This window comes from Diuraphis noxia, unplaced genomic scaffold (genome assembly GCF_037042655.1).
Source record: "Diuraphis noxia isolate RWA-SAM2 unplaced genomic scaffold, SU_Dnox_SAM2 contig0001, whole genome shotgun sequence".
Lineage (NCBI taxonomy): Eukaryota > Metazoa > Arthropoda > Insecta > Hemiptera > Aphididae > Diuraphis > Diuraphis noxia.
This window is the reverse complement of record NW_028301711.1, coordinates 52,760,942-52,786,943: the sequence shown is the minus strand read 5'-3', so window position 1 is coordinate 52,786,943 and position 26,002 is coordinate 52,760,942. Positions and strand designations below refer to the sequence as shown.

The 26,002-nt window shown below is 26.4% G+C and overlaps 2 protein-coding genes across 2 annotated transcripts; one reads left to right on the top strand and one right to left on the bottom strand.

Annotated features, from left to right (window-relative positions):
- The first annotated feature begins 2,314 nt into the window (after positions 1 to 2,314).
- LOC107164877 (WD repeat-containing protein 20) lies at positions 2,315 to 25,491 on the top strand. The gene is made up of 6 exons (XM_089216724.1): positions 2,315 to 2,502; positions 17,122 to 17,450; positions 17,745 to 17,927; positions 19,192 to 19,589; positions 23,071 to 23,590; positions 23,672 to 25,491. Exons 1-6 carry the CDS (start codon positions 2,475 to 2,477, stop codon positions 23,759 to 23,761), a joined length of 1,548 nt encoding a protein of 515 aa, XP_089072850.1. The 5' UTR covers positions 2,315 to 2,474; the 3' UTR covers positions 23,762 to 25,491.
- Positions 7,177 to 16,071, bottom strand: LOC107164885 (transcription factor IIFalpha). Its single transcript, XM_015512880.2, has 11 exons — positions 15,714 to 16,071; positions 15,574 to 15,647; positions 10,641 to 10,775; positions 10,445 to 10,564; positions 10,219 to 10,389; positions 10,023 to 10,147; positions 9,847 to 9,951; positions 9,050 to 9,176; positions 8,731 to 8,984; positions 8,491 to 8,623; positions 7,177 to 8,427 (listed from the first exon to the last, which is right to left on the bottom strand). The coding sequence occupies exons 1-11, from the start codon at positions 15,726 to 15,728 to the stop codon at positions 8,169 to 8,171; spliced, it is 1,518 nt and encodes a 505-aa protein (XP_015368366.2). The 5' UTR covers positions 15,729 to 16,071; the 3' UTR covers positions 7,177 to 8,168.
- Positions 25,492 to 26,002: the final 511 nt, after the last annotated feature.

The window sequence follows — 26,002 nt, the reverse complement described above, 5'->3', positions numbered from 1 at the left end:
ATTAGGTGTTTTAAGGCGCCAACATAAAATAATTGTTTTCGAACATTATCGAGTGGTCCTTCGAGGTTCAGTAGTCAAGTTCACCTTGTTGCTGTATCACCGTCAATATGTGTTTTTTGAAATATTGCTGTCGAAAGTACACCTTTTAGTATGACGAGGTATCAATTAGAATTAGTAAATCATTTAGGATTTAGGATCGTGATCACATTGTATACATATATAGTTATTTTCGATTATAGTTAACGAAGATAATAAAATACTAGCAATTTTTGTTGGCAAGAAAAAATAGGACTAATAATATAAAAAAATGTTAATTTTTTTTCAAACGATTTCTAAAAAATCAAAAAAAAAATTTTTTTATCATTATATTTGCAATAATATGACCTAAAAAAATCAATTACATAATTTATAAGGTATTAAAATATGCATTTATTAGGTAATAAAAATGCCCAGATATGCAAAATAAAAGTAGTGCATTTTTAATCTCTATTATAAAAACGGATTTCTATCTCACTTGGCAATCTTTTGGAAAACCAAAAAAATATGGATAATGCATATAAATCCGTTTCGTATAATCATGGCAATAACAACACTGACTATGAGAAAAACTAGAAAAATCAATCATAAATTCAGCAAAATATCAATACCTACTTTTTTTTATAAAAGACAGATTCCAATAAATGATTCAGTGATAAGCGTAGAAGAGAAATTAAACGATGATAAAAATATTTCAAATATAGCAATAGAAATTAAATCATATCCAAAACTTAAAGTAAAATTTGAAGATAAACATCAAAACAACTGATTAACGAATCGAGAACAATTAGAAATAGAATTTAATTTCCACTTATTATGATAACAACTGTGGCTGTCGATGCCACCTGGATACAAAGTGAAAAAACATCAATTAAAATCTAGTTTATCGACTGTAATTTAAGACACAGTTCGTTAAATTACTAATCGTTTGTTAAATTGTTGTACACTTGTACTTATACCTAATGGTTAATATAATATTATAATAAGATCACACAAACGTATGCTTTTTTACATTTTTTTTTTTCATTTCCCCCGTCTTTTTTTAGATTTTAACATCAAATTATAATATTTAACACTCTTACACATATACATAGATAAATATTAAGAATTCATGAAATTGTTGTTTTATTTTACGTCAAGTAACGTTTGTTTTGCAGTGGCGAATCGTGACAAGGGCCAATGAAACTACATCAACCTATCTACTTAAAATTCGAACAAACAATTTAAATAATATTACATTTAATAAAATATTTGTTGTACCTCTAAATTTTAATGTTTCTAATCCTAACATTAAATTTAAAACAAGGTTTCACGTAAAGTCGTAAGTGTTTTTTGTTCTTGCTGTAACTAAAAACATTAAAAATTGTGAATACAGCTTTTTTACAAATATTTTAAGTTATTTAGACAAAATTAGACATTTAAAAGAAGAGTAACAATTTTATTTTGTTTAAATTTAAAAATATTTTTCGTATATATGTACTTGAAACTTATTAAGTACTTATATCAAATGTAATGTTTTTTGCCGAAAATCAATTCAACTCGCTGTGTTATTAATAGTTAAATAAATTACATTAATAACAATTATATCATAACCCATACTGAATAAAATATAAGCTGACAGACAGTTTTCGCTCAGAACCGTTTATCGTATCTAATATCTATGTGATTTTATTTTATTATATTCCAACCTAAATTAACTTTAACTTATCCATATTTTTTTGTAATGATCTATTTATATTTTTTTATGGATATGGATAACACTTTTAAACTTGAAAAATGTATGTGAAAATCAACTATCCTGAAGTATAATAAAACTGCTAAATTCAATTATTGAAAGTAGAAACGACTAATTAATGAAATTAAACCACACAGGCTGTATAATATATTAAATACTATGTATTATTATGTTGCAATGTTTCTAAGTACCTATTTAAACTACGAAGTACAGACTAAATCGAACCGGTTATCGTGTTACATAAATCTTAAATAAACATTACCAATTATTTTTTTCCATTGAACTCGTATCTAAGTTAGTTATGATAAAACATATTTTTACGATTTTACTTACACTAAAACATTATACTATGAACAGTACTCATATATATCACTTACGCTGAATAGCTAGGTAGTGTACAACTGTACTAGTAAATAATATTATGATTTATGGCTGAAATTAAATTAAATTGAATTGAAAATGCGATTACCGATTGATTAATTTCGTTTATATCGAAATATGTTTAAGAAAAAATTATATTATATTATGTGACGTGGATAACGTGTTAGTCTTTGATAGAAAAATTTGGATTTTATGTATTTATGATAAACATTTAAAACCGATACCTACCTATCTGTGCAATCTGTTTTTTGTTAGTACTTCAACAATAATTAAAACGTGTTTGGTTTTCTTTTTTTTTAAATACTTACCAAGACATTTCAAGATGATGATCAATTTTCGTAATCCTACAGGTAATAATCGTATCTACCTATATTTAATTTACCATTCAAACATTGACATAATATATTAACACGGGTTTCCCTACCACCAAACTATTAGTTACCTACCAATGGATAATTTCATACGAGGTGTAATCACTGATCAAAATTCAAAATTTACTGGAGTATTTTGAATAAAATGTTTATTAACTCAACATTATTCTAAGTAGATAGTTACACGTCATTATGCATTTATCGACCTCAAGTTTACGTCTTTAAGAAGCAATAAACCGCTTTTTAATTTTTAAAAACACTCCTTGCAGACATTTACCTTTGAATGCCATAAGATCAATTTCCGTATTTTATTTGATAAAAAATAAATTTCATTTTGTTTGACATCCTGTGGGCTGTGAGCATTGTTCTATACTTGGTTTTTTGGTGTCCCGTGTTTCCAATTACCGAGTAAATATAAATATTACATTGATAATATAGAACTATAGAAGGTCATCACAAAAGCATTAGGTGATACAAAATCATAAAAAATGGACTTTTGAATTTTGAAAAGATCAATATACTTAATTAATAATAAGTATATAATATTATTCTAATAAATATAATATGTTCTATATTTCTACCTATGTAAGTAGGTCATATTTTCATAAATTGATAGCCGATATACACCTATACTTATGGGTATATAGATAGATAGACAGATACCTATATAGGTTGATTATAACCTGTAAACTATAGCTTATTTATAATATGATGCCCATTTAATATTTATACAGTCATACAGATGACCTCTGGGGTCTGGTATAGTATCGGGATGTAGTTAGACTTATTAGTTATTTAAGGCATATACGAATTTTATCAGTTGTTAGTAGTCAGTAAAGTGATATTATTAAATATAGGTAAGGTGATTAACATAATTATACATACAAATAGGTGTTAACTATTAATGTATTACTTTTATTACTCGATAAGAAATAATGAACAACGTTAAGGTATAATAAAATAAAATGTTATATCTATATATTATGGTATATACTATGGTCCATAGAAATTGACCGAAACAAAAATAATATCATCGAGAAAAATTAATGTTTAATAAGATTTAAATTTTCGATGAACCCTATATAATATATACTATATATTGAGCATAACAAGGTAGGTGCCTATACTTCCTCCTAAATATTATTTTTAATATAAATATCATTATCTAACATTATTAAACTGAAGTTAATATAAATAGGTATATATTATAGCACTAATTTTGTATGGGAAGAGGGTATAATCATAATAAAATAAAAAACGAGGAACTGAGAGAGGTATACTCTATATGTATACAATTACTATAAATGTTTAGTATGATACCTACCTAAATTTAAATAGCTACCGCTATACGCTACCGCGTACCTATCTACGTCATTGTGTATAATTAAAATCACAGTAATATCGACCTGTTCAATTTAAATTCAATAATAAATAGTTACTGAAGTAGGTACCTAGTTCCTGAGCGCAAGTGAATAACTGAAATTAATTACCATTTGGCAATAGGTACTTGGCAGTTTATTTTTCCATTGGTTCTACAATAAAGATTGAACAAAATATTTCCAAAATCATCGTATATATATGGGTATTAGGTAGGTCGTGGGTATCTAATATTGTGATAATTAGGGCTGTAGTGCATTTATATGTAAAATTGCATAATATACTCATTAACTTATTGAAAACGTAAAGTATCATGATAAAGTATGAATTAGGTATCTACTACCAGAACTACCTACCTAAATACCTACCAACATTACAATCGAATTCAATTTCCAAACTTTTATTTTGCATTTTTGATATTTTATATAATTTTTAATGATTTATTGTAATCCGTCATTTAAATATTTTTACACACATGTTATAAATATTATTTTAACTTTCGTCTTATAAATTGTTTTTAACTGATCATAATAATTAAGAATGTAGCTTTTTATTTTCAATTGATTTTTAAATTTTTGATTTTGTAGTGCTTTCACTGATATTATAGACGATATAGTGAGATTTACAATGCGTTTCACATTGATATTTTCAAGATGATTTTCTAAATAGAGGCATTCAATTCACATCCTTGTAGCTTTAACATTGTATCTTCAACTATTATTTTTTAACCCCCAGCCCAAAAAAAAAAAAAAAAAATAGTATTTAGTGATCCACATTATCTTGCATTATTAAATACACATTATTACAGTTAACGGGTATCTTGTTCCACTAATTATAGTGGTACCAAATAAAGGGGTACCCCCTCAATATTTGACTATGGCAATTAATTATATAAACAATAGACCGTTTTGGACCAAAATCTATATAAGAACTTACAAAACAAAATTAACTACCTAAATATTAATTAAAAATATATTTACTAAAAAAGTGGGCATTTTCAAAAGATATATTAATGATCACTGTAGGTAGGGCAATGAAGTTATAGCATTTGCATGTTTTTTGTAAATGCTTATATTGATTAATGAGTACCTAGCTTAACATTATGTTTTGTTAACCACTTTATTTAAACAAAAAAAAAAATTATATTGCAATAAATGCGTTCTTAATTTTTACTGTAATTTTAACTATTTTCCATAATTTTTGTTTACATTTAAGATTATTATATATAACTTAATATAAAAATAAAAGTAAGTAAGCTAGCAGTGATCACAATAACAGGCGATCGTTCGATTTTGATATTGATTATTCAATAATGTAAGCAACATTCATATTTAATTATTATTACTATTATTTATTATGATAGGTACCTATTTGTTGTAATTTTGGTTTATTGATGATAATTAATTTTTTTCTATGCAACTTTTATTATATTTTAATGCAAAAATGCAATCAATTTGGTCAGTTTTCTAATGCAATATTTTCATTGCCTTAAAAATAACAAAAAAGCAAATATTCACACTTTTGTGTTTGAAAACTGTGATAAAAATATAAAATAATATAAGAAATTGAAAAATATTTGAGGTTACTTACATAAGAAAAATGTTATTTTGTTTTTATTGGAGTACCTACCTAAGTATATTAATCTTATTATTGAGAATATAGCTTAAAAAATAAATATTTAAATATTGTAAGATTACCATTATGTACAATATTTCATATTTACTTCATAAAATATTATTAGAATTTTATTTTTTTCAATTTTTCACAATATTAATAATTATTACAAGGTACATAATTATAATAAGGTAATAAAGAAATGTGGTACCTACATGGCTGGAATTATAATATAGAAGATTTTTGATAATTATATACACTGTACCGAGAAAAGAAAAAATTGTCTATATTAAAAAAAAAAATGTTTTAATTTACATGTTAAATACTTATAAATATGTAACAACTAGTGTCATTGAATTGTGATATTTGTACCTAACCTAAACTATAATACATGATTTCGTAGGTATAAATACTTATAAAATGTGTACAGTATGTTAACATTTAAATTGTTAATACAGCATCATTTTTACATTATATTATGGTAAAGCCATTAATTTATTATTGGAAACAGAAATCTGTTTTTAGTCTCAAATGAATCTAACTTGGACATGTTACAAAAATTTTATTTTGGAAAAAAATATAGAAGGCACTTTTTAACAATGATTTTATAATATACAGATCTGTAGATCCCATAAAGTTATATGTAAACAGATACAGCAAACCTAGTGGCTGACAGTATAATTTTAACCATCAATAACTCCTATGCGATGGCTAATCTTTATATTATAATATCAGTGGTTATAGGTACCACAGAAGTTTAGTAACACAAGTCCATTTTTAACAAATATGTTCTTTTATAACCTTTTTAAAATAATTAAAACCTAAGTCTATTAAGTTCATATAAAGCAAGATGTTTATGTACAGCATATTAATATAATTCTAAAATGGTATTGACGGCAAGTATATTGTAAATAGTCACAAAGGTGTATGGAAATATGGGATTCTTTATTGCCATATCATTCAAATAATTTAAAAATATAGAGAAATGATTTTTAAATGATTTCATTAACCTCAAAGATTTGATTGAACTTTCTGAACATAGTTGTTTTTGAAAATTAATTAAAAATGTTAATGCAGGAATGTACTGTAAATTTTATTATATATTGATGGGTAAGCCAGTCTATTTTTAAGTACTTAATGCAGACAAGATAGACAGATACAGCAAATCTAGCGGCTATCAGCAATTAATATTAAAAATAGGATGGCTTATCTATATAGTAAACCAATGACAGGTACTTTTAAACATGAATTATAATATATAATAGTTATTATTTTAATAATACTTGACAACAATTAAGTACCAACATTAAAAATGATTCCATATACATTAAAATCTCTAAATACAAAAATTGCATTTTCATTATCATACCTAATGTGGTTATTTATTTCATTGCATTTTTATTGAAAATCTCAAGGAGTTAGTGATAATATAAAGCAGTTAATTATATTGAAAAAAGGAAAGTCAAAGATATCAATATTATGTTTGCCATAATTATTGAATACATTTCATTAGGAGGATTGACCTAACTGTAGCTACTAGACTACTATCAGCAAACATTAAATCCTCAAAAGCACTTTCCATAAATAAATTTAAATACAGTTGGTATTTTGAGAACAAGTTATGACTTTTGGAAATTAAAAGTATACAATATGTTATAACACTTATAACTCTTATAAAATAGTTTAATACATTTCTGATATTAAACATAAGCGTGCTTGGTGATATTTAATAATCAATAATAATTATTGTGATTATATCAGGGCTGGATTGGCCAAGTGATTTATAGAGTAAAACTCGGTGGGCTAAGATAATTAAATAAAGCACAAAAAACTTGGTAGGATAAATTCGTCTAATCTGACCCTGTATTGTATATTATAATTGATTGTTCATTAATATAAATATCACCTTTTATTATATCTATTAAAATATTTACGAATTACACTTATCGTTATAATTTATTTAACCTATAAAAAATTAAAAAAAATTAAATGTACTAATTTGAATTCTAATCATAACTTGGCCTTTAAATAATAAATAATATTTTAATATAACTAAAGGCCAAGAAAAGGAAGAAAAATTGATTTAAAAATAAGAATACATTTAGAATTTGTTTTTAAAAATGATAAAAATAATTCCTTAACAAGATAATACAAGTATAATAATCAATATTTGCTGTCTTTAGTATTACTTAAGAGGACCCCACATTCATATTATTTTTCTATTTTGCAACTATGTAACAAAAGTTTATGTTCAACAGTTCACATTAGTTTGACTAAAATAAGAACTACTATAAAACATGTTTCTATGCTACATAGTTAAAAGACAAAAATAACAAATATGGTCAATACGGATATGGTCCCCTCTTAAAAAAATATAATTAATTTTGCATAAACAAATTACTTTACAATTTTTTTAAGTAACTTAATATCATGATAAAAAAAATTTAACAATCAAAAAATATTATGAATTGACTATGAATCACAATTTAATATAGTAACATCAGTCACTGACCTATAAGAAGATCATACATAGAAAGTCAAATCAAATAATCAAAACAGCGCTTGTTTCTTTACTACTAGTGCTTGTGACATTGCGTGAGCAAAATTTAAGTACAAAATAAATCTATGATTAAATATGGTTTTGATAAGGATTTTTAGTGTTTTAATGATAAGTACATTTTGTTTTTTATCATTTTTTTTTCAGGATTGATTCTCTTTAACAATAATGCTATAATCCTAACCAATTGCTCAGAACTTAAATTAGAACGACTTTTAAACTTGGTCACGAGTTGAGTTGTTGTAATTGGTTTTCGTGACAAATATCGACGGACAGCCTCCTCAGTTATGCCATGCGTATCAGAAATTGTGACTGGTGAAAATTCGACTTTAGCTTTTTTCTGGGCTGGTTCCATGCTAAAATATAAATTTGAGTTTTTGTTAACAGTAAAGTTATCTCATAAAATAGGCTAATATTACCTTTGATTTGATGAATCACTTGGGAAGCTAATTAGATCATTGTTTTTCATTCCATCAACTAAACTAAATGGTCTCTTTCTAATCGGCTCACTGTCTATATCTGAACTATCTACAGAACTATCACTGTCTGAATCTACAAAAAATAAAATAAATATACATGAAAATAAAGCTTTATACTTTTAGTATTAAATTTCAAAAAAACTTAAAAATATTTAATCTCAAAAAATTATAACTAATTACCTGTTTCTTTTTTTGATTTTTTATCAGTGTTTTTCTTCTTTTTCTTATTTGGTGAAGATTGCTTGGGTTTATTTTCTTCTTTTTTAGTCTTGTCTTCTTCTTCCAAATCAGTATTATTTTGTTCATCTTTATTTTCTTCTTTCTTTTCTGCATCTTCATCTTCGTCCTCATCAGATGTCAATAGACTATGTAATGCCTTTTCTTCTGAAACTCCCTGCATTTCTTTAGTAACTTTAGCTTCATCGTCTGACACTCTATAGAAAAAATAATGGTAATTTGGTTATAAGCTTATTATGTATAAATACTACAAGATAATTACTCGTCTGAAGAATCAGATATATAATCCAACTCTCTGCCTTCTTCATCACCATCATCACTTTCTTCAGTTGCTGATTCGTCAGATCCTTTCGCCTTTTTTTTTGGTTTAGCTTTGACTTTGCTTTTTTCTATAAATTAATAATTTACAGTGTTATTAATTTGGTTACTATAACTCATAACATAATCTAACTGTTGTTATATGACAAAAATGTATTAAAATAAAATTGTAACTTATGATAACTAACATAATCTTTTAGGTTAGGTATTTCTTTTTATTATGTTAGGACAATAGCTATTAAATATTGTGAACATTCTAAATTTTTGATGTTAAAATTATTTATTACACAGATAAAACATAAGTAAATTTATAACTAAATAGGTAGGTATAATCACATTAAACATGTTCTCGTCCTATTTAGTATGATAGTACTCATTATTTTATCATCCATAATAATTATGGTGCTGAAATTTCATAATACATGAATATTACACCATGATTTATACAGATAAATTATAACCTTGATCATAACAGTATACCTAATACTTCAGTAGTAAAGTCATGCTCATAAGTAAAAATTATTCAAAGAATAATAAAAAAAAATTATATTAAATTAAATTATTTTTTTAAATAGAATTTTATATTGATAATATGAATAGCAAATCAGAAGCTGAGAACTGAGTAATAAACTGGGCCTGAAAAGGAATGTGCTTATCAGTAAAAATGTGATCATGCCTGTCTATTTACTATTTAGTCATGGGTGAATTACATATATTTTTTCTGAACAAATGCTGACTTACGTTTTTGTTTCTTTTTCTTTTCAATTTTTTCTTCGTCCTGTTCTTCTTCTTCAGACTCGTCTTCTTCACTTTCTTCCCATTCTTCCATTTCTGATATTTTGAGTTCTAATAAAATTAAACAAAATATCAGTATCAGTATTAAATATTAATAAGTAGTAACTTTGGTTTTATCAAACCTTTGCTTTTACGACTTTTTACTGTTTTTTTCCCTTTAGTTTTATCATCTTCATCAACTTCTTCTTCTTCATTTTTAAGTCTTTTTTGTACCATGAGAGTAAAATGATTCAAAACTTTATTGCGTCTATAACATTTTTTTGATTTTTATAATTTTGTATTATTGCTGTATCAACTAATAATTTTCTAATTAAATACCTTCCAAATTCTTCTTCTGCTTCTTCAGAAGTTAATGTTTTGTATCTTTGTACTGGTTGAAAGTTATACCACTCTTCTAGTTTATGTGCAATAATTATACCATCTTCTCCATGAGTAAATAAGTAATATGAAGAATTATCAGTTATTCCTCCTTCGCGCACACCCCTAAATCTATAATAACCAATTATATTTCTATTATATAAATAAAATCTAAAAATGGACATACTTTTTTCCCCCAACTTTCAATGTCCAAGGACTAGATTCTGATACTTTTTTGTTGCCTCCATATCTTCTTTTCCTTGCTTCTTGTCTAGCTTCACGACCAAATTCACTTCCAGCCCCAAATCTAATATAAATTTTAAAAAATGGTTTTTAATATCACAATGTTATATATGTATATATATATAACACTAAAAACGTACTTGGGCATATCTTCTTCTGCAATTTTTCCATCTACTTTATTGGTGTCTCTCTCCATCTTAGCGTGAGACCATTTGTCAAAGTCAATGTTTAAGTTACTATTGAATTTCATCATCTGATATTTTACATCAGAGCTCCTATTAAATAATATAAATAAAAATATTGATACCTTTTTTATAGAAATCAAATGTTTAATCTTTGTGTCGCTAAGAAAAATATAGAAAACTAGAGTTTAATAGTTCCAATTTGGTGTTAATATAAGAATGAACAGAACAAACCTTAAGGTAAACATCATCTGACTTCTCTTGTTGGTATTTTACAATATTTAAATTTAAATAAGTTATGAGTGATTTAAAATATTAGGTAAATTCAATATAATATAACAACACAAAATTGGAACATTTTGGTAAACATATGTGTTAATAAGACAGACATGCAGTTGTGACATGATTTAAAGTTGTAATAATATGAATAAAATCAAAAATATCAACAAAAACTATTATTATATGTTACTTGCGATAACCATTATAGTTATGAAGAATCTTTTTTATACTTAAATTGGAATTAATTTTGTTATTAAGTTAAACATAATTAGAGAATACAGTGAGATTACGATTAAAGGTAATACTAAATATGTCAGGTGGATGATCTTGTATTGCAATTGGGTTTTTGGGAGGTAATATGGAGTACTTAAATACATATTTTCAGATAAATTTAAAATTTTTAACACTTTTGGTGTATGCATGCGCAAATTAACTTACATTTTTATAAATGGAAACACTAGTTTTTTCTTCATATTCTAATAGATTATTTTTTTTAAACATTTTTTGTATCAAAAGTTTTTTTCTATTTACAAAACTGACCAAGTTAGAGTAAGTCAACATTTTGATTTATGCATAAGACATGTTTAATGCAATTTTCATTTATAACCACTGGAAATAATAACATAAGTGCCAAATAAACTTTTGATTTATTTTTTATGTTTAAAAATAATAATTTATTAATACTGTTGGTCACTACAATGAGTATCTCAAGTATGTGATGATTTTTATTTAGTAATCTGCTGTAATAGGATTACAATTTTAACTATTTTCATAATGAAATTTCATTTATTTTACTATAGCTCTAATAACGATAATATAATAAGATAATAATAATCAAATAACAAAATAAGTGTGAAATAATTAAACATTATTTTTAGCATAAGATATTTCATCGGCTGTATTAATTAAATGTATAACAAAATGCCTATAATGATAATAGTAATAAATGCAAGTTAGGTTAGTTTAACTTAAAATGAATTTAATTAATTGATCGTATGAATTTTTCAAAGTTCTTGTTATTATGTTCTAAACGTGATTCCAGTCGTCTCAAAAATTCATAAGAAGTTGCCGAAATGATTTGATCTTCACTTAAAATATCACATGCTATCTGTATTTTATTTTTTAAGTCCTGAAGATTAACAGGTGGATTTGCATAAACCTCGGGCTTCAAATATCCCCATCAGAAAAATCCAATGTTGTTAAATCTGGGGATCGTGCAGGCCAAGGAATGACGTCATAAGTTCCAATCCAGCGGTTCGGAAATATTTGATTTGATTTTAGTCTAACAATCATTGCATTGTGGGATGGTGCTCCATCTTGCTTGAAATACATAATGTGCTCCTGTATCTAGTGGAACATCATCCAATAGTCTCAGTAGTTCATCGGTCAAAAAATTAAGATATCGTCTACAATTGAGCATACCGTCATAAAAAAACAGTCCTATTAGTTGTCCACCTACTAACCCACACCACACATTAATTCCTCAGACCGTTTGAAAATTTTTTTCATGTGACCAGTAAGGGTTTGTGTCATCCCAATATCTATGATTTAGTTTATTCATAATTCCATTGTTAGTAGTATTAATAAATTATTACTTGTAAACAGATAAAGTAAATTAAACATTTATTTGGCACTTATGTTATTATTTCCAGTGGTTATAAATGACAATTGCATTAAACGTGTCTTATGCATAAATCCAAATTTTGACTTGCTAACTAAATTCTAACTTGGTCAGTTTTTTAAATAGAAAAAAACATTTAATACAAAAAATGTTTTTAAAAAAATGATCTATCCGAATATGTAGAAAAAAAATAGTGTTTCCATTTAAAAAAAATGTAAGTTTTATTGCGCATGCGCACACCAATAGTGTTAAAAATTTTAAATTTATCTGAACATATGTATTTAAGTACTTCTTAACACCTCCTGAAAACCCAATTGCAATACAAGATCCACCTGACATATTTACTGATACCCAGGCCCGTCGTAAGACATTTTCCGCCCTAAAGCGAATAAAATTAATAGTTAAATTTCTGTCTTTTTTGGAAATTTAATATTACAATTTGCCGCCTTAATTTTTTTAAATGTGATGCCGCCCTAAAGCAACGCATGGCTTGCTTGTACCCTAGCGACGGGCCTGGTGATACCTTAAATTGTGATCACACTGTATTCCCTGATTATGAACAACTTAATAACAAAATTAATTCCAACTTAAGTATAAAATCCTTAATACAAGTATTAATTGGGTACTTGTTTGTTATTGCCATTCCATACATAAAACAAATGTAATAAAATTAAAATAAGCAATTAAAATATGAAAAAAATATATTTTACCTACTCATAAACTTGAATTTATAATATGTGTTAAAATTATATATATTACAAAGGGGGATAGAACTCTGAAATAATTTAACCTTTTAAAATAGTTTCAAATGCATCTAGTTCCCCGAGATGTATTCTCCACATAAATTCTAACAAATATGATTCCAGACAATTTTTATTAGTTTTTATTATTCCAATTAGCAGATCCCCACAACCTTTCAATGTTTTGGGTGTGTGGCCCCTGTGTCCGGATGAATAAAATTATAGGCGTGGTTAACAGTAATATATTGGAAACCCAATTGCTTACCAACAATCTGACAAAATCATTGAACCGGGTCTTATATAATTTTGTATTATAGGTAAAGGTTGGATTTATATTCTCTTAAAATCCTTAAGATATGACGTTTTTATGTCGCATAAGTTAGGCAATATATTCTCTTAATATTCTTTTAAAATACCAGATATTGAGATATATGATGTTTTATGTCCTTAAATATGCAAAATATTCTTTTAATATTAAAAAAAATTCAGTTTAAATTTATTTTAGCTAACGAAATAACCTACGTGCTATCGCAATCGATAAGGAATACCTGGAGATTAATTTTTATTAAAACCCAGAAATTAATTATTTATAAACAGAATTATTTAGTGAACATATTACCTATCAAAGTGCTGATATACGTGAAATATATTCATTATATGCCGATATTACAAAAATATTCTCAAATATTCTCTAACGTGTTAAATATTCTCTATCCCATAAAATATGCTTTTTTATGCAGCATAAATTTTTTCCTATGAATTCTGTGTTTCATGAATCGTAAAGATTTCTCACTCCCACTTAACTGCATAGACTAGAAACAAATATGTAAAATCATAAAAATCCGACCTCTAATTATAGGTAACAATGTTTTCTTTGATCAATCTGCTACTCTAATTATTAAACACACTATGGTTCCTCCGAAAATCCACTGTTGTGGCAAAATATGTCCAACATTATACAATTATACGTCAGGACAATAGCAAATGAGAGGCAGAGGAGGTAAATTTTATATGGTTTACTGGCAGGGCGATAACAAACAAGTACCATTAATTGATTGTACAAAATGTCACCAGTAATTTTCATTTAAAAATTATTGTAACTCAGGATACATCGTTGTTTACTTGTTGATTTAATTTATAGCCTCTTTAGCAGAGTAAAGTTAATGCCATCTTTGTTGGAATGGAAGAAAAATACACACCAATATTTAGATGATAAATAAACCAAAAAATTTTAAAAAATTTAATATGACCAAAATATTCCCATGCAAATTTTCTTTCTAAAATATGATTTTCATTGTTAGTAGGGCATCAGGCAATTCGCCTCATTTTCACACTTTAGAACAACTCCCGGGATTACTGGAATAGCTATTGAACAATTTTAATCACCAATATGTCTTATTAATTCTTAACATGTAAAAAAAATAAAAATACATAAGTAAATACTTACTGTTTTAATTATTATTTAAATTTATTGTAATTTGTATTTGTATAGACAATTATTAATTTATTGCAGTGCGATAGAGTTTAATGTAGACTTCAAAATTACCAAATAAAACATATTCTGTTTAGGTACCTACTTATTTTAATAAACAAATATTTTATTTTTTGTTATTGTACTAATGTCATGCGAGAACTTATATACTATACAATGAAATTATTTGAAAATATTTAGCTAGGTATTAAAGGTAAATTTAGATTTGTTTGAAAAAAATATTAACTATGCATTATTAATAAATTAATTATTATTGGATTTATATTATTAAAAACTGGTAGAGTGTAATTTTGGGTAGGTACATAGAAGTAATCAGTTATTTTAAGACTGAGTGCATCATAATGAACAGACTTTCATCAGACAATCATTGTTAAAGTGAATTTTGATGTTATATAATTTTTTATACTTTTCACTAGTTGCTACCTAATTTTTGTTATAAGTTTAAACTGGCTTATATAAAAAAATGATTTAAAATGCATATTATATTACATGTTGTAACATCTATGTTATTTAAAAGTTAAAAATATTTTTGGAATCGTTTAATTAGGTATTAAATTTGGATGATCTTCTCTACAAACAATAATATTTAATTTTAATATTTAAAATCTGGTTTATAATATGACATTTAAAAATGATTAAGTGACAAACACACTAATATGGTATACTGTATACATAAGTAGGTATACAACATCGGTAATTGTAATCCTGTGCACATATGCGTAATGAATAATAAAACGTGTATCACTGTATTTTACTCACTTGGGTACTCTTAATGTGAATTCCTTAGTACTTATAGTTGGTGACATATAAGAAGTACTGCTTCCGCCAACTTTCTATAATTTTTCAAAAATTTTAACCCACAACAATAAGTTTGGATAAATATTAATTATGGAACTTACTTGTGAAAAACTCATCGTTGGCCGTCAGATATAAAATTTTAAATTGTTCAAATCGTAAGTTGGATTGTCGTCAGAGATCTGAGAAGAGGTGAACACAAGCGTTAAGTCGTATCGAACAAGTAGTAAGTACACAACACTGAAAGTCTGAAACTGACGTTTCTCGAAATCGAAACTCGAACTGAACGCACGCTATTTGTTATCTAATGTCCTATGAATGCACAATAAATCTGGTGTCCGAGAATTATGTGATATCGGTGGCGGCAGTGGTACCAACACTGCCGCTGCCGCCAAATAGATGATGAATAATCCACGAACATTATTTTACGTCCGCGAGGCTCGAATCGATTGTGATTTTGATTTATGACAAGAGTTGCTTCGTAGTTCGTGTGCTACTTAAATACATCATCATCAACTATTCCATAATAACTAATTTTGTCATCAAACTTACTTGGTCACAATATAATGTATTAACTGTGATACCGTATAGATTGTAAATACGTTTTTTTTATCTTTAATAAAGTTAATAAATAATAACAGCTGCTAATAATCATTACTTCATTATCAATGCTAATATTAATAATAATATTAACCATTTTTGTTATACACGTCAAAGGTTTATGGATAAATATTAAGAATAAATATACAATGATATATTTTTAAGCCGTGGGCCGTAGAATCATTATGCTGAGGTTTTTTAGACAGTGTTGAATGTTGATAATATCAAATAACCCATACTCGCCGATAACTCTAGAATCTAGAGCATTTCGTGGGCGACCACCCAAAATCCAAATCAAATTTAATATTATCATCTACAGCCCGTTTTCGATACACAGTGAGTCGGTGACGGCCGCGTGAATGCACATGACAAATTATTATCACTCATAATTTTATTTAACCATTAAAGACGATGTTCAGATCCTGCTGCTGCAGCTTGCTCCTATCTAGTTTGTGTTCGATGTGCTGATAACGCGACCCGATATCGTCGCCGACGATGAGTTTTTCATCCGTAAGTTCCATACCATGATAAAAGAAGTGCTACTTTATCATGGTGATGATTTCGGAGCTCTTTCACGAACTGTTTATCATCAATCACGTTGTTCATATTTTCACCGGTGATGAACGACAATAATAATATCGCGATTATTCTTTCGTCGCCAATCGATCATCACGGTCAATATCGTAACGAAAGTCGCCCGGTGTCCGAGACAATGTCGTCAGTGCTACGGTCGTAGTTGATGGTCTACCCGGGACGTGACAAGTCGAGACGACTGCGCGATAATTGTTTGATAAATACAATCCGTCTGTGATCGAGAGATCGCCCGGCCGCGATGTGCCGCGCGTGTTCGTCGTTGACGTTCGCGTCTTGTCGCGTCCGGTGGTGATCGACAGTGTACTGTGTGTCCCGCAGCTGAACGGCCGAGATGTGACAGAAGTCCAAGAGGTATGAACGCGGCGGCCGACGGTTACGGTTCGTCGTGCATCATGTCAATGAGTTTGGAAGGCAGTGGCAAGGAGCAGCTCAAGACGCAGTTCGTCACCAGAGAAGGTGTCTACAAGCTGCTGACGTTGGCTACGTACTCCCGGCCAAACCGCATCGGCTACAACGTGCAGACCAACACCTCTGTGCGGGTATCGTTTGTCGGTTACTCGTCGTCAGATACCAACGGCAACAACGACCGCATGTGCTTCAACATCGGACGTGAGCTGTACGTTTTCTATTACAAAGGAACGAAAAAGGTGAGAAATTTCGGGTGTATAATCTAGCTTCAAGTTGAAACTTTCGATGTCTCATGACTAACAGCCCACTTTAACTATCGCCTTATTTTTTTTCAAACATTACCTATGTGCTCATTCAATTTCATCATTCACTTGGGTTGGCAAAAACTTAACTTTGGAATACATTTTAATTTTATACATACATACTTAAAAATCAGATTTGCAGTTCAAACAATCATATAGTTACAAGTGTAGCTTGAATTGTAGGTACTACAACATATCTCAAATAAATATTTATATTATTGGTAATTACAGGGAGCAGATTTGACTAAGCCCATAGATAAAAAATTATACAAAGGAATAAGTCCAACATGTCATGACTTCAATTCAACTGCCATAACTGAAGATTCATTACCATTAATTGTGGGATTTTCAACAGGATTGGTACAGCTAATTGATCCTGTTAGAAAAGATGTTAGCGTATTATTTAATGAAGAGGTAAGACATATATTTTAGTAATTTATTTAAATATTAAACATTTTATCAAAATCTAAAAGTGATGATTTCTGCAATCTTTAAAAAAAATATTTTTGCATATTTTTAATCACCTAATGAAAATTATTTGATAGATATGCTCAGTTTAAGCTGGATATTTTTTATGTAACCAAAATAGAAGTCGTCCAGTATGTTGGTTAATTCATTCAAAATTTCAAGTCCCAGCCTAATTTCCTATGTTATTTGTGTATTGTGTTTCATACCAACTACTGGTAAATGGGTTAAAAAAATTTGGTCCCTTTAATGTAACTTAATCTCTTAAAAGGACACTACACCCGCATATGTTGTCTTCGTCTTACAAACGCGTAATGTAGCAAATTTTATGCTCAGCAGATCACGTTTAGCTCCGTTAGTTTAAAATTTAGAGTAAATTGACCTCTTACAAAAATTTAAGGTAACATTATTATTGTGGGCATCTCGTAGGCTTTTTATTATATTTTAATTTTAAAGTGAGTTATTAGTATTTTAAGATATACAAACAATTTATAATTTTAAAATACGCATAACTCACTTTAAAATTAAAATATAATAAAAAGCCTACGAGATGCCCTCAATATTAATGTTACCTTAAATTTTTGTAAGAGGTCAATTTACTCTAAATTTTAAACTAACGGAGCTAAACGTGATCTGCTTAGCATAAAATTTGCTACATTACGCGTTTGTAAGACGAAGACAACATATGCGGGTGTAGTGTCCTCTTAAGAGAGATGTTACACTTGTGTGGGTAACACATGTGTGTTGTCTCCTTACCAATGTCAACATGGTAAATTTTATGTAAATAAAAATCTATTTACCATGTTATTTTAATATTAAAGTAAATTGACTGATTATCAATTTTTAATGCAAAAATATTGTTTAGAGCACCTCAAACATTTTTATTTATATTAAAATTTTAGAGGAAGTTATGAGTTTTACAATTTTAAAATACTCATAATTTCTTTCAAAATCAAAGTTTGAAAAAAACCTTTCGAACTACGTACAATTTATTTTTACCTTTCTATTTGATAATAATAATAAACTTCTTTAAATATAATTCATTCTTATACCTATTAATATATATATATATATATATATATATATATCTATAAGCTGATTCTTCTAAGTTTAAAATCATCTATTTTATGCTTTAGAAAGAACACTACATCTGGTTATTATGTCCTCTTAACCAATTTTTATCATATCATTTTTTTTTTTTTTTTTTTTCTAGAAAATAATTGACAAAACAAAAGTCACATGCCTTAAATGGGTACCAAATTCAAAACATTTATTTCTTGCATCACATGCTAGTGGTCAGTTGTATTTGTATAACAAAACATTTACTTGTGGCACTACAACACCAAGTTATCAACAAGTGAAATCTGGTGAAGGTTATACAGTATATACATGCAAAACAAAAAGCACACGAAACCCAATGTATCGTTGGTTAATTGGTGGTGACTACAACAGTATCAATGAGTTTGCATTTTCTCCGTGTAATCTTTACTTGGCAGTTGTTTCCCAAGATGGATTTCTTAGAGTATTCCATTATGATAAAATGGAATTGATTGGAATGGCTAGAAGCTATTTTGGTGGATTTTTGTGCGTTTGTTGGTCTCCTGATAGTCGGTAAATATAACATTATATATTTTAAACTTAGACCTTATACTAGTAGACAAGTCTTTTGTATATCATAATTCATAAGCATTGTGAGTTATGGTAAGGCATAACACAGTGAATTTGCAAAATTTGATATTAGGTTTATAGGTTAATATTGTTTAGGTACTTTGAATCCACACAAAATTTAAAATGCATACAAGTCATAATATAATGCTTAGTATATGTTGAATAAAGATAATGATCTGATAATTATTAGATATTATCATTTATAGAATTTTACTTTTGGTACAGTTTTTAAAATATTAATGTGCATGAGCACCATGCAAAAAAATAAATAGTTTTATAATAATATGTAAGTTATATAATTTTAAAATTACATTATAAACAACAAAACTTAAACTGTTATAGATTATGTATTTATGTTTAGTACGAAGTTTAATATATAATTAATATATTCGTCATCAAACATATAACTTAATACATATACAAATTGAATATTATAATTCATGATTCATAAGTGACTATAGTAATTATAAAATGCTTTATTGATTTTTAATTGTGATTTTGTACTCAAACTAATACTGAAGAATAAGATCTAAAATATTATTAAAAATTGTTTAAATATTTTTAAAAACAGCTAATATTCATACAAATTCAAAGATAAAAATATGAATTACAATTTTTAATGTTAACTTGCCAAGATATCATAAAAGATAATATATCATAAAATTTAAAAAATTTATATTGGATATTATTTTAGTAAAACTATGAACAATATGTTATTTATTTCTAATAACTAGAGCTCAGATTTCTATCTAAAACCATGCTTTTTTGTGGATGTATAAAATATGTGAACAAATCAAAGTACTAAGAAGCTTAATTTAAAAAAAGGTATTTGTAATATAGTGTATATTATTTGTTTATGAGAAAATATATTCTCATATTTTCACATAATTTTCTAATCAAAGTATTTCCATTATCAGGAATTATTATTATTATCATTACTATTAACATTTGACTGTTACGATCATTTTTTGTTTATTTTATAATTTATTGAATAGTCTTAAATGCCTGAACGATTTGATAATAAAGTCTAAAAATTATTATTATTTCACATGTTATTATGATACGATTGACATATAATATTTTATAACTGTGTCAATTATCACAAGTATTGGTTTTTGATTACATAAATCTAAAATTTTTCCTCCATTGATCATAAGTAGGGCTCAGAAGTTGATGCATTTTGCATTTTTTTTTGGAACTTTTTAGACGATACTCTCCTGGCTAAAAATCTGTTTCATAAGCATGTGAATCTGAATAACTAATTTTTATTTTGCATTTTTTGGTGTTTATTACTTTTTAAGTCATTTTTTGAAATTTTTAAGTCATTTTCCCACATTTTTAGTCATTTTAACTGATGATTTGGTACATTTCAGATTTGCCCCAATCACTTCAGTAGACGTAGAGAGAAATTTTTTTCCAATTATAAATATTTATTAACAGATAATCGTCGTTCAATTACTTTCGATAACTTAAAATACGCTCTAATTGTTGAATGCAATGATTTTAATTTTTAAATAATTTGTAAGCTTTGATAAATTTATAAAACAAATATTTTTTATTTTTTTATCTTCCTATTTTAAGGACATTTTTGTCATTTTTATGTCATATTTTGAATTTTATAGTAAAATAGAGTAACATATTTAAAAAAAATGTATAATATTAATATTTGTAATTTTTAGGTCATTTTTTTAGGACATTTTTTGCCATTTTATGTCATTTTAACATATTTTTTTAGAGCATTTTTTATTGTCTTTAAGGTCATCAACTTCCGAGCCCTAATCATAAGTTATCATTTCCAGAATATAATGTTTGTTAACTTATATTTTATTTGTATTATTCATTATGTTAAAATATTAAACTTTTTAAATATAAAAATGCAACTTGATGTTAAAAAATATATTCATATAAAATGCTTATTTTTTTAAAATACCACTAATATTTTTAAAAGAATATAAATTCATACTATACTAAAAAAGATTTTTTAATTGATTTGTAAAATTACATCAAAAACAAAACAAATTATTAAATTGGTACAACAATTTTATCATAAAATAAAAGATTAATATCTTTCATACTTAATGTTAAGTATTATTAATATCAATAATTACAAATGTGTTCTATAAACTTTTATGGTTAACGTTAATAATCGTAGTTACATTACGTACATTATAATTCTACTTGCTAATAACCGATGTACAGTCCCACTGATCGTAATATAATACTTATAATAATTTTGTATATAAACAGTATATGTGTAATATAATATAATATAAATGCTGAGTATACAACACTTTAAAAACACTTGAAGGAGCACACAACACAAAAAAAAAAAAAAAATATTTAAATTATTTTTAAATGTTAAATTATTGTAGATATGGCTATATGAAATGATTTAGTGAAAATCTGATGCAAAAAAAAATCATTACTGTAATAGATATTATAAAATGTAAAATAGCTGCGTGACGTCATTGGTCCCTACTCTTCGTAATCGCCTATCTTATACGTGTAAAAGTTCCTCACTTCTCACAACGATTTACCCACCTAAACTTTATTTTTGAAAGTTAATTTACGTATAAATGTGTGGTTTTGTGTGTTTAAGACGACGCAAGAATCAGAATTTCTATATGACATTTAGTTTTTTAAATATTTAAAATCTTAAAAGTGATATTTTTGGTAAACGGCGCTCCGTGGCGATTTAAATACGAAATAAAAATTCTAAAATTTCTCTTTTAAGATTTTAAATATTTAAAAAACTAACCGTCATATAAAAATTCTGATTCTTGCGTCCTCTTAAACACACAAAACCACACATTTATACGTAAATTAAATTTCAAAAATAAAATGTTTAGGTGGGTAAATCGTTGTGAGAAGCAAGGAACTTTTACACGTATAAGATAGGCGATTACGAAGAGTAAGGCCCAATGACATCATGCGTCTTTTTTCAATTGCTCATAACTTATTGAATAATGTGAGTAGAAACGTACAACTTATAACATTATCCTTATAATTGAACATTCTTTCAAATAAAAAAAACTTAATTTTTGTGATGTGTGCTCCTTTAAACATACAATATCTAAGTTCAAATTTAGATAGTCGGTATCCAAAATATTAAAAAGGGTATACCTAATTTAATTTTTAAAACCAATCATTATACCTGAATTTTTACTTCAGTTAAAAGACTCAAATTTTAGGACAGAATATCTTAAGAATTTCTATTGTTCTTAATAAAATATTGTTGATGATTGATGAATAAATCAATTGTTTTCTCAACCCAAGTGGTATTAAATGCAGATTTTATACTGCAGTAATAGTACTTAACCTAACAAATTAATTTAAATATAAATTATAAATTTTGTTGTTTGTGTATGGAATTATGTGTGTATGAATATGCTAATTTCTAATAATGAACAAATATTATTTTCAGATACATAGTGGTCGGCGGAGAAGATGATTTAGTTACAGTCTATAGTATTTCTGAGGATAGAGTCATAGCCCGTGGTCAAGGACACCATAGTTGGGTTAGTGTGGTGGCATTTGATCCATACACGAGTACACCACCGTCTATGGAATCATGTTTACCTGGATACTACAGACTAGGTTCCGTAGGCCACGACACTCAAATATGTTTATGGGACATCACTGACGATATATTACATCATGTTACATTAGTATCACCACTTCCTATGACATCTAAACAAAACGGTGTCATAAATAATGTGAAAAACAATGTTAATGCTAATAATATACAAAAACAAACCCAAGACCCTATGAGATTAATTGGTACTACTGCGTGTCCACGTTTTGATCAATGTCCACGACTTGAACCTTTAATTTGTAAAAAAATTGCTCATGATCGGTTGACAGCTCTAATTTTTCGTGAAGATTGCTTTGTAGCTGCTTGTCAAAATGGATATGTTTACACTTGGGCACGTCCTGGAACAATTGTAAGTGTTCTATGAGTACAATTTGTTTCAATTTTAAAATAAAATACATAATAATAATATAAAAATTAATTTTTTTTTCAGACAAGCCTCAATGCACATTTAGTTTCAGATCCTAACTCCATTATGTCATCATTAGATCTACCTTCATTGAATCCTGCATCTGCAGTTTAATGAATAATATACTACTAATTATACGATACTCATTTATTCAAATTATGGTAATATTTAAAGTTGTGTGTATATAACCACAAAAAATGAAAAAATGACAAGCAAAAGGTGATAATTAAAAAAAAAAAACTATTATAGTTCAAATGAATAACTAATAATTATTATCGTACTTTAGAATAGTAATAACACTTTAAAATAAAAAATTGAATTAAAACAAAAACAAATAGGCTGTGATCATTTATTAATATTGTCAGCTAATTTAATTAAAAAACTTCTTATATCTTAAATGGTGGTTGTAAAATATGAAAGATATATTTTATAAATATCATAGATGTATTTTATTTTGAATGTTTTTCTTTGATCAGATCTGTTTAATTCTTGTAATCAGGGCTTATGTTGTCTTGTGTTTAAATGTATTGTGTTCAGTTTTATTTTCTCCCTTCAAATGTGGATAATATTTTTCATACTCAAATGGTTTAATTATTTACCTCAATCAAATAAACAATAGAATTATTTTGATAACAACAGCACAGTTAATGATGTGTCAAATGCTTTGTTAATCATTATTCGAAGACTGTATTGTCCAAAAAAACTGTGTTAGTAAAAAATTCCCAAAAAAATGATAATTACTTCTACTGACAAAGTTTACACTATTTTAAATTTTATTATTAAAAAACACAACTACTTTAAAATAAGTAAAATGAAAAAATAGGTTACATAAATGGATATAATTTTATTTAATTAAAATTAATTTATCATTACCATTGTACATAAATATTATTTATACTAGACAATTTAGACTGATCCTAAATAAAACATGCTAAAATGTATATATAAATATCTTTATTAGGTTTATAGTATATGATCATTTTCATTGACTGGTAGGTTTATTTTACATCAATTTATCTGTACAAAATATTTTATAAAACAAGTTTTCATTTTTGTAATAGTTTAATATTATTTATACCATTATTAAATCCAATTTGAATTTATTTACATACCACCTAATTGACTGAGTTATATTTGTTTTTCATATTATATTTCATTACTGTTACTTTTAATATGATTTCAATGTTTTTTGTAAGAAACCACATAAATTAAAATATAATCATAACTAGAAATCGGAAAACATGCCAAAATGATTGGTAAGACAACTTAAATCTTATAATCTCTAAAACTACCACTCATTGCTGTTTTTTAGTATGTTGGAAATAGTTTCTATTGCGTTTTATTTTTTATGTACCTAAACAAATAATGTCATATTCCACAATGTTATTACTTTTTAATAATTTCTATGTGTGCTTAACTAGTCAAAATTCTAGTATGAACGGTTGTACCTTTTTCTTTTTTTATATATACACTATTACAAGGTTAATATATGTCTTGATCGAATATTTTAGTTATTATTATCAACCCATCAATATTTTTGTTTTTTTAAAAGTACGAAATATTATTATACTAATCATTTTTGTATACTTTTATTTTAATGTAATTTTAATTCTTTAATTATATTTATAAAGTATTTAATTGTTCTAATTTGTTGGATAATTTTATGGCCAATATATATTTTATATTTTAGTATTAAATTATTCACTCATTGCATTCAGTAAAAGAAAACATTAGTTGTTATATACATATATAAGTTACTTTTTTTAGGTGTTTAAGAAACATATTTTTAAACTACCTACTTTATTTTAGTGGTTTTAAATCAAAATTCTTTACCATTTTCATGATAAAATTGTAACAAAATTTAGAACCTATTAGGTAGTATCTTGTTACGAATAGATTACATTATATTTGTTTATTAATAATCATAAATATAAATGTAACCTAAAAGAAACTATATATTAATTAATTTATATTTAATTATTATTTGTAATCCAGAAGAATATGATATTGTAAATTTTAAACTCAACTAAAATAAATTATTATTTTTTATATATACTATATATAAAATAAGACTTATTAAATTTTGAATGGAATATTTGAAAGCAATTGGAATATTAAATCAATATATCAAAATTCTTTTTAAGTGTAATATTATGATGTAGTTGATATGTTATTTTATTTTGTATTATTGGTTTAAAGTTATTATGTGTCTTTTTATATTATTAAAAATGAAAACCCAACTATACAGAAATGTTTTGTTTATTATTATTATATTATTGTAGGTGTTTGCTGTATTGTGCATATAAAAAGTATTCATACTAACAAAGCAACTTTTTTACATTTTATTCACTTGAA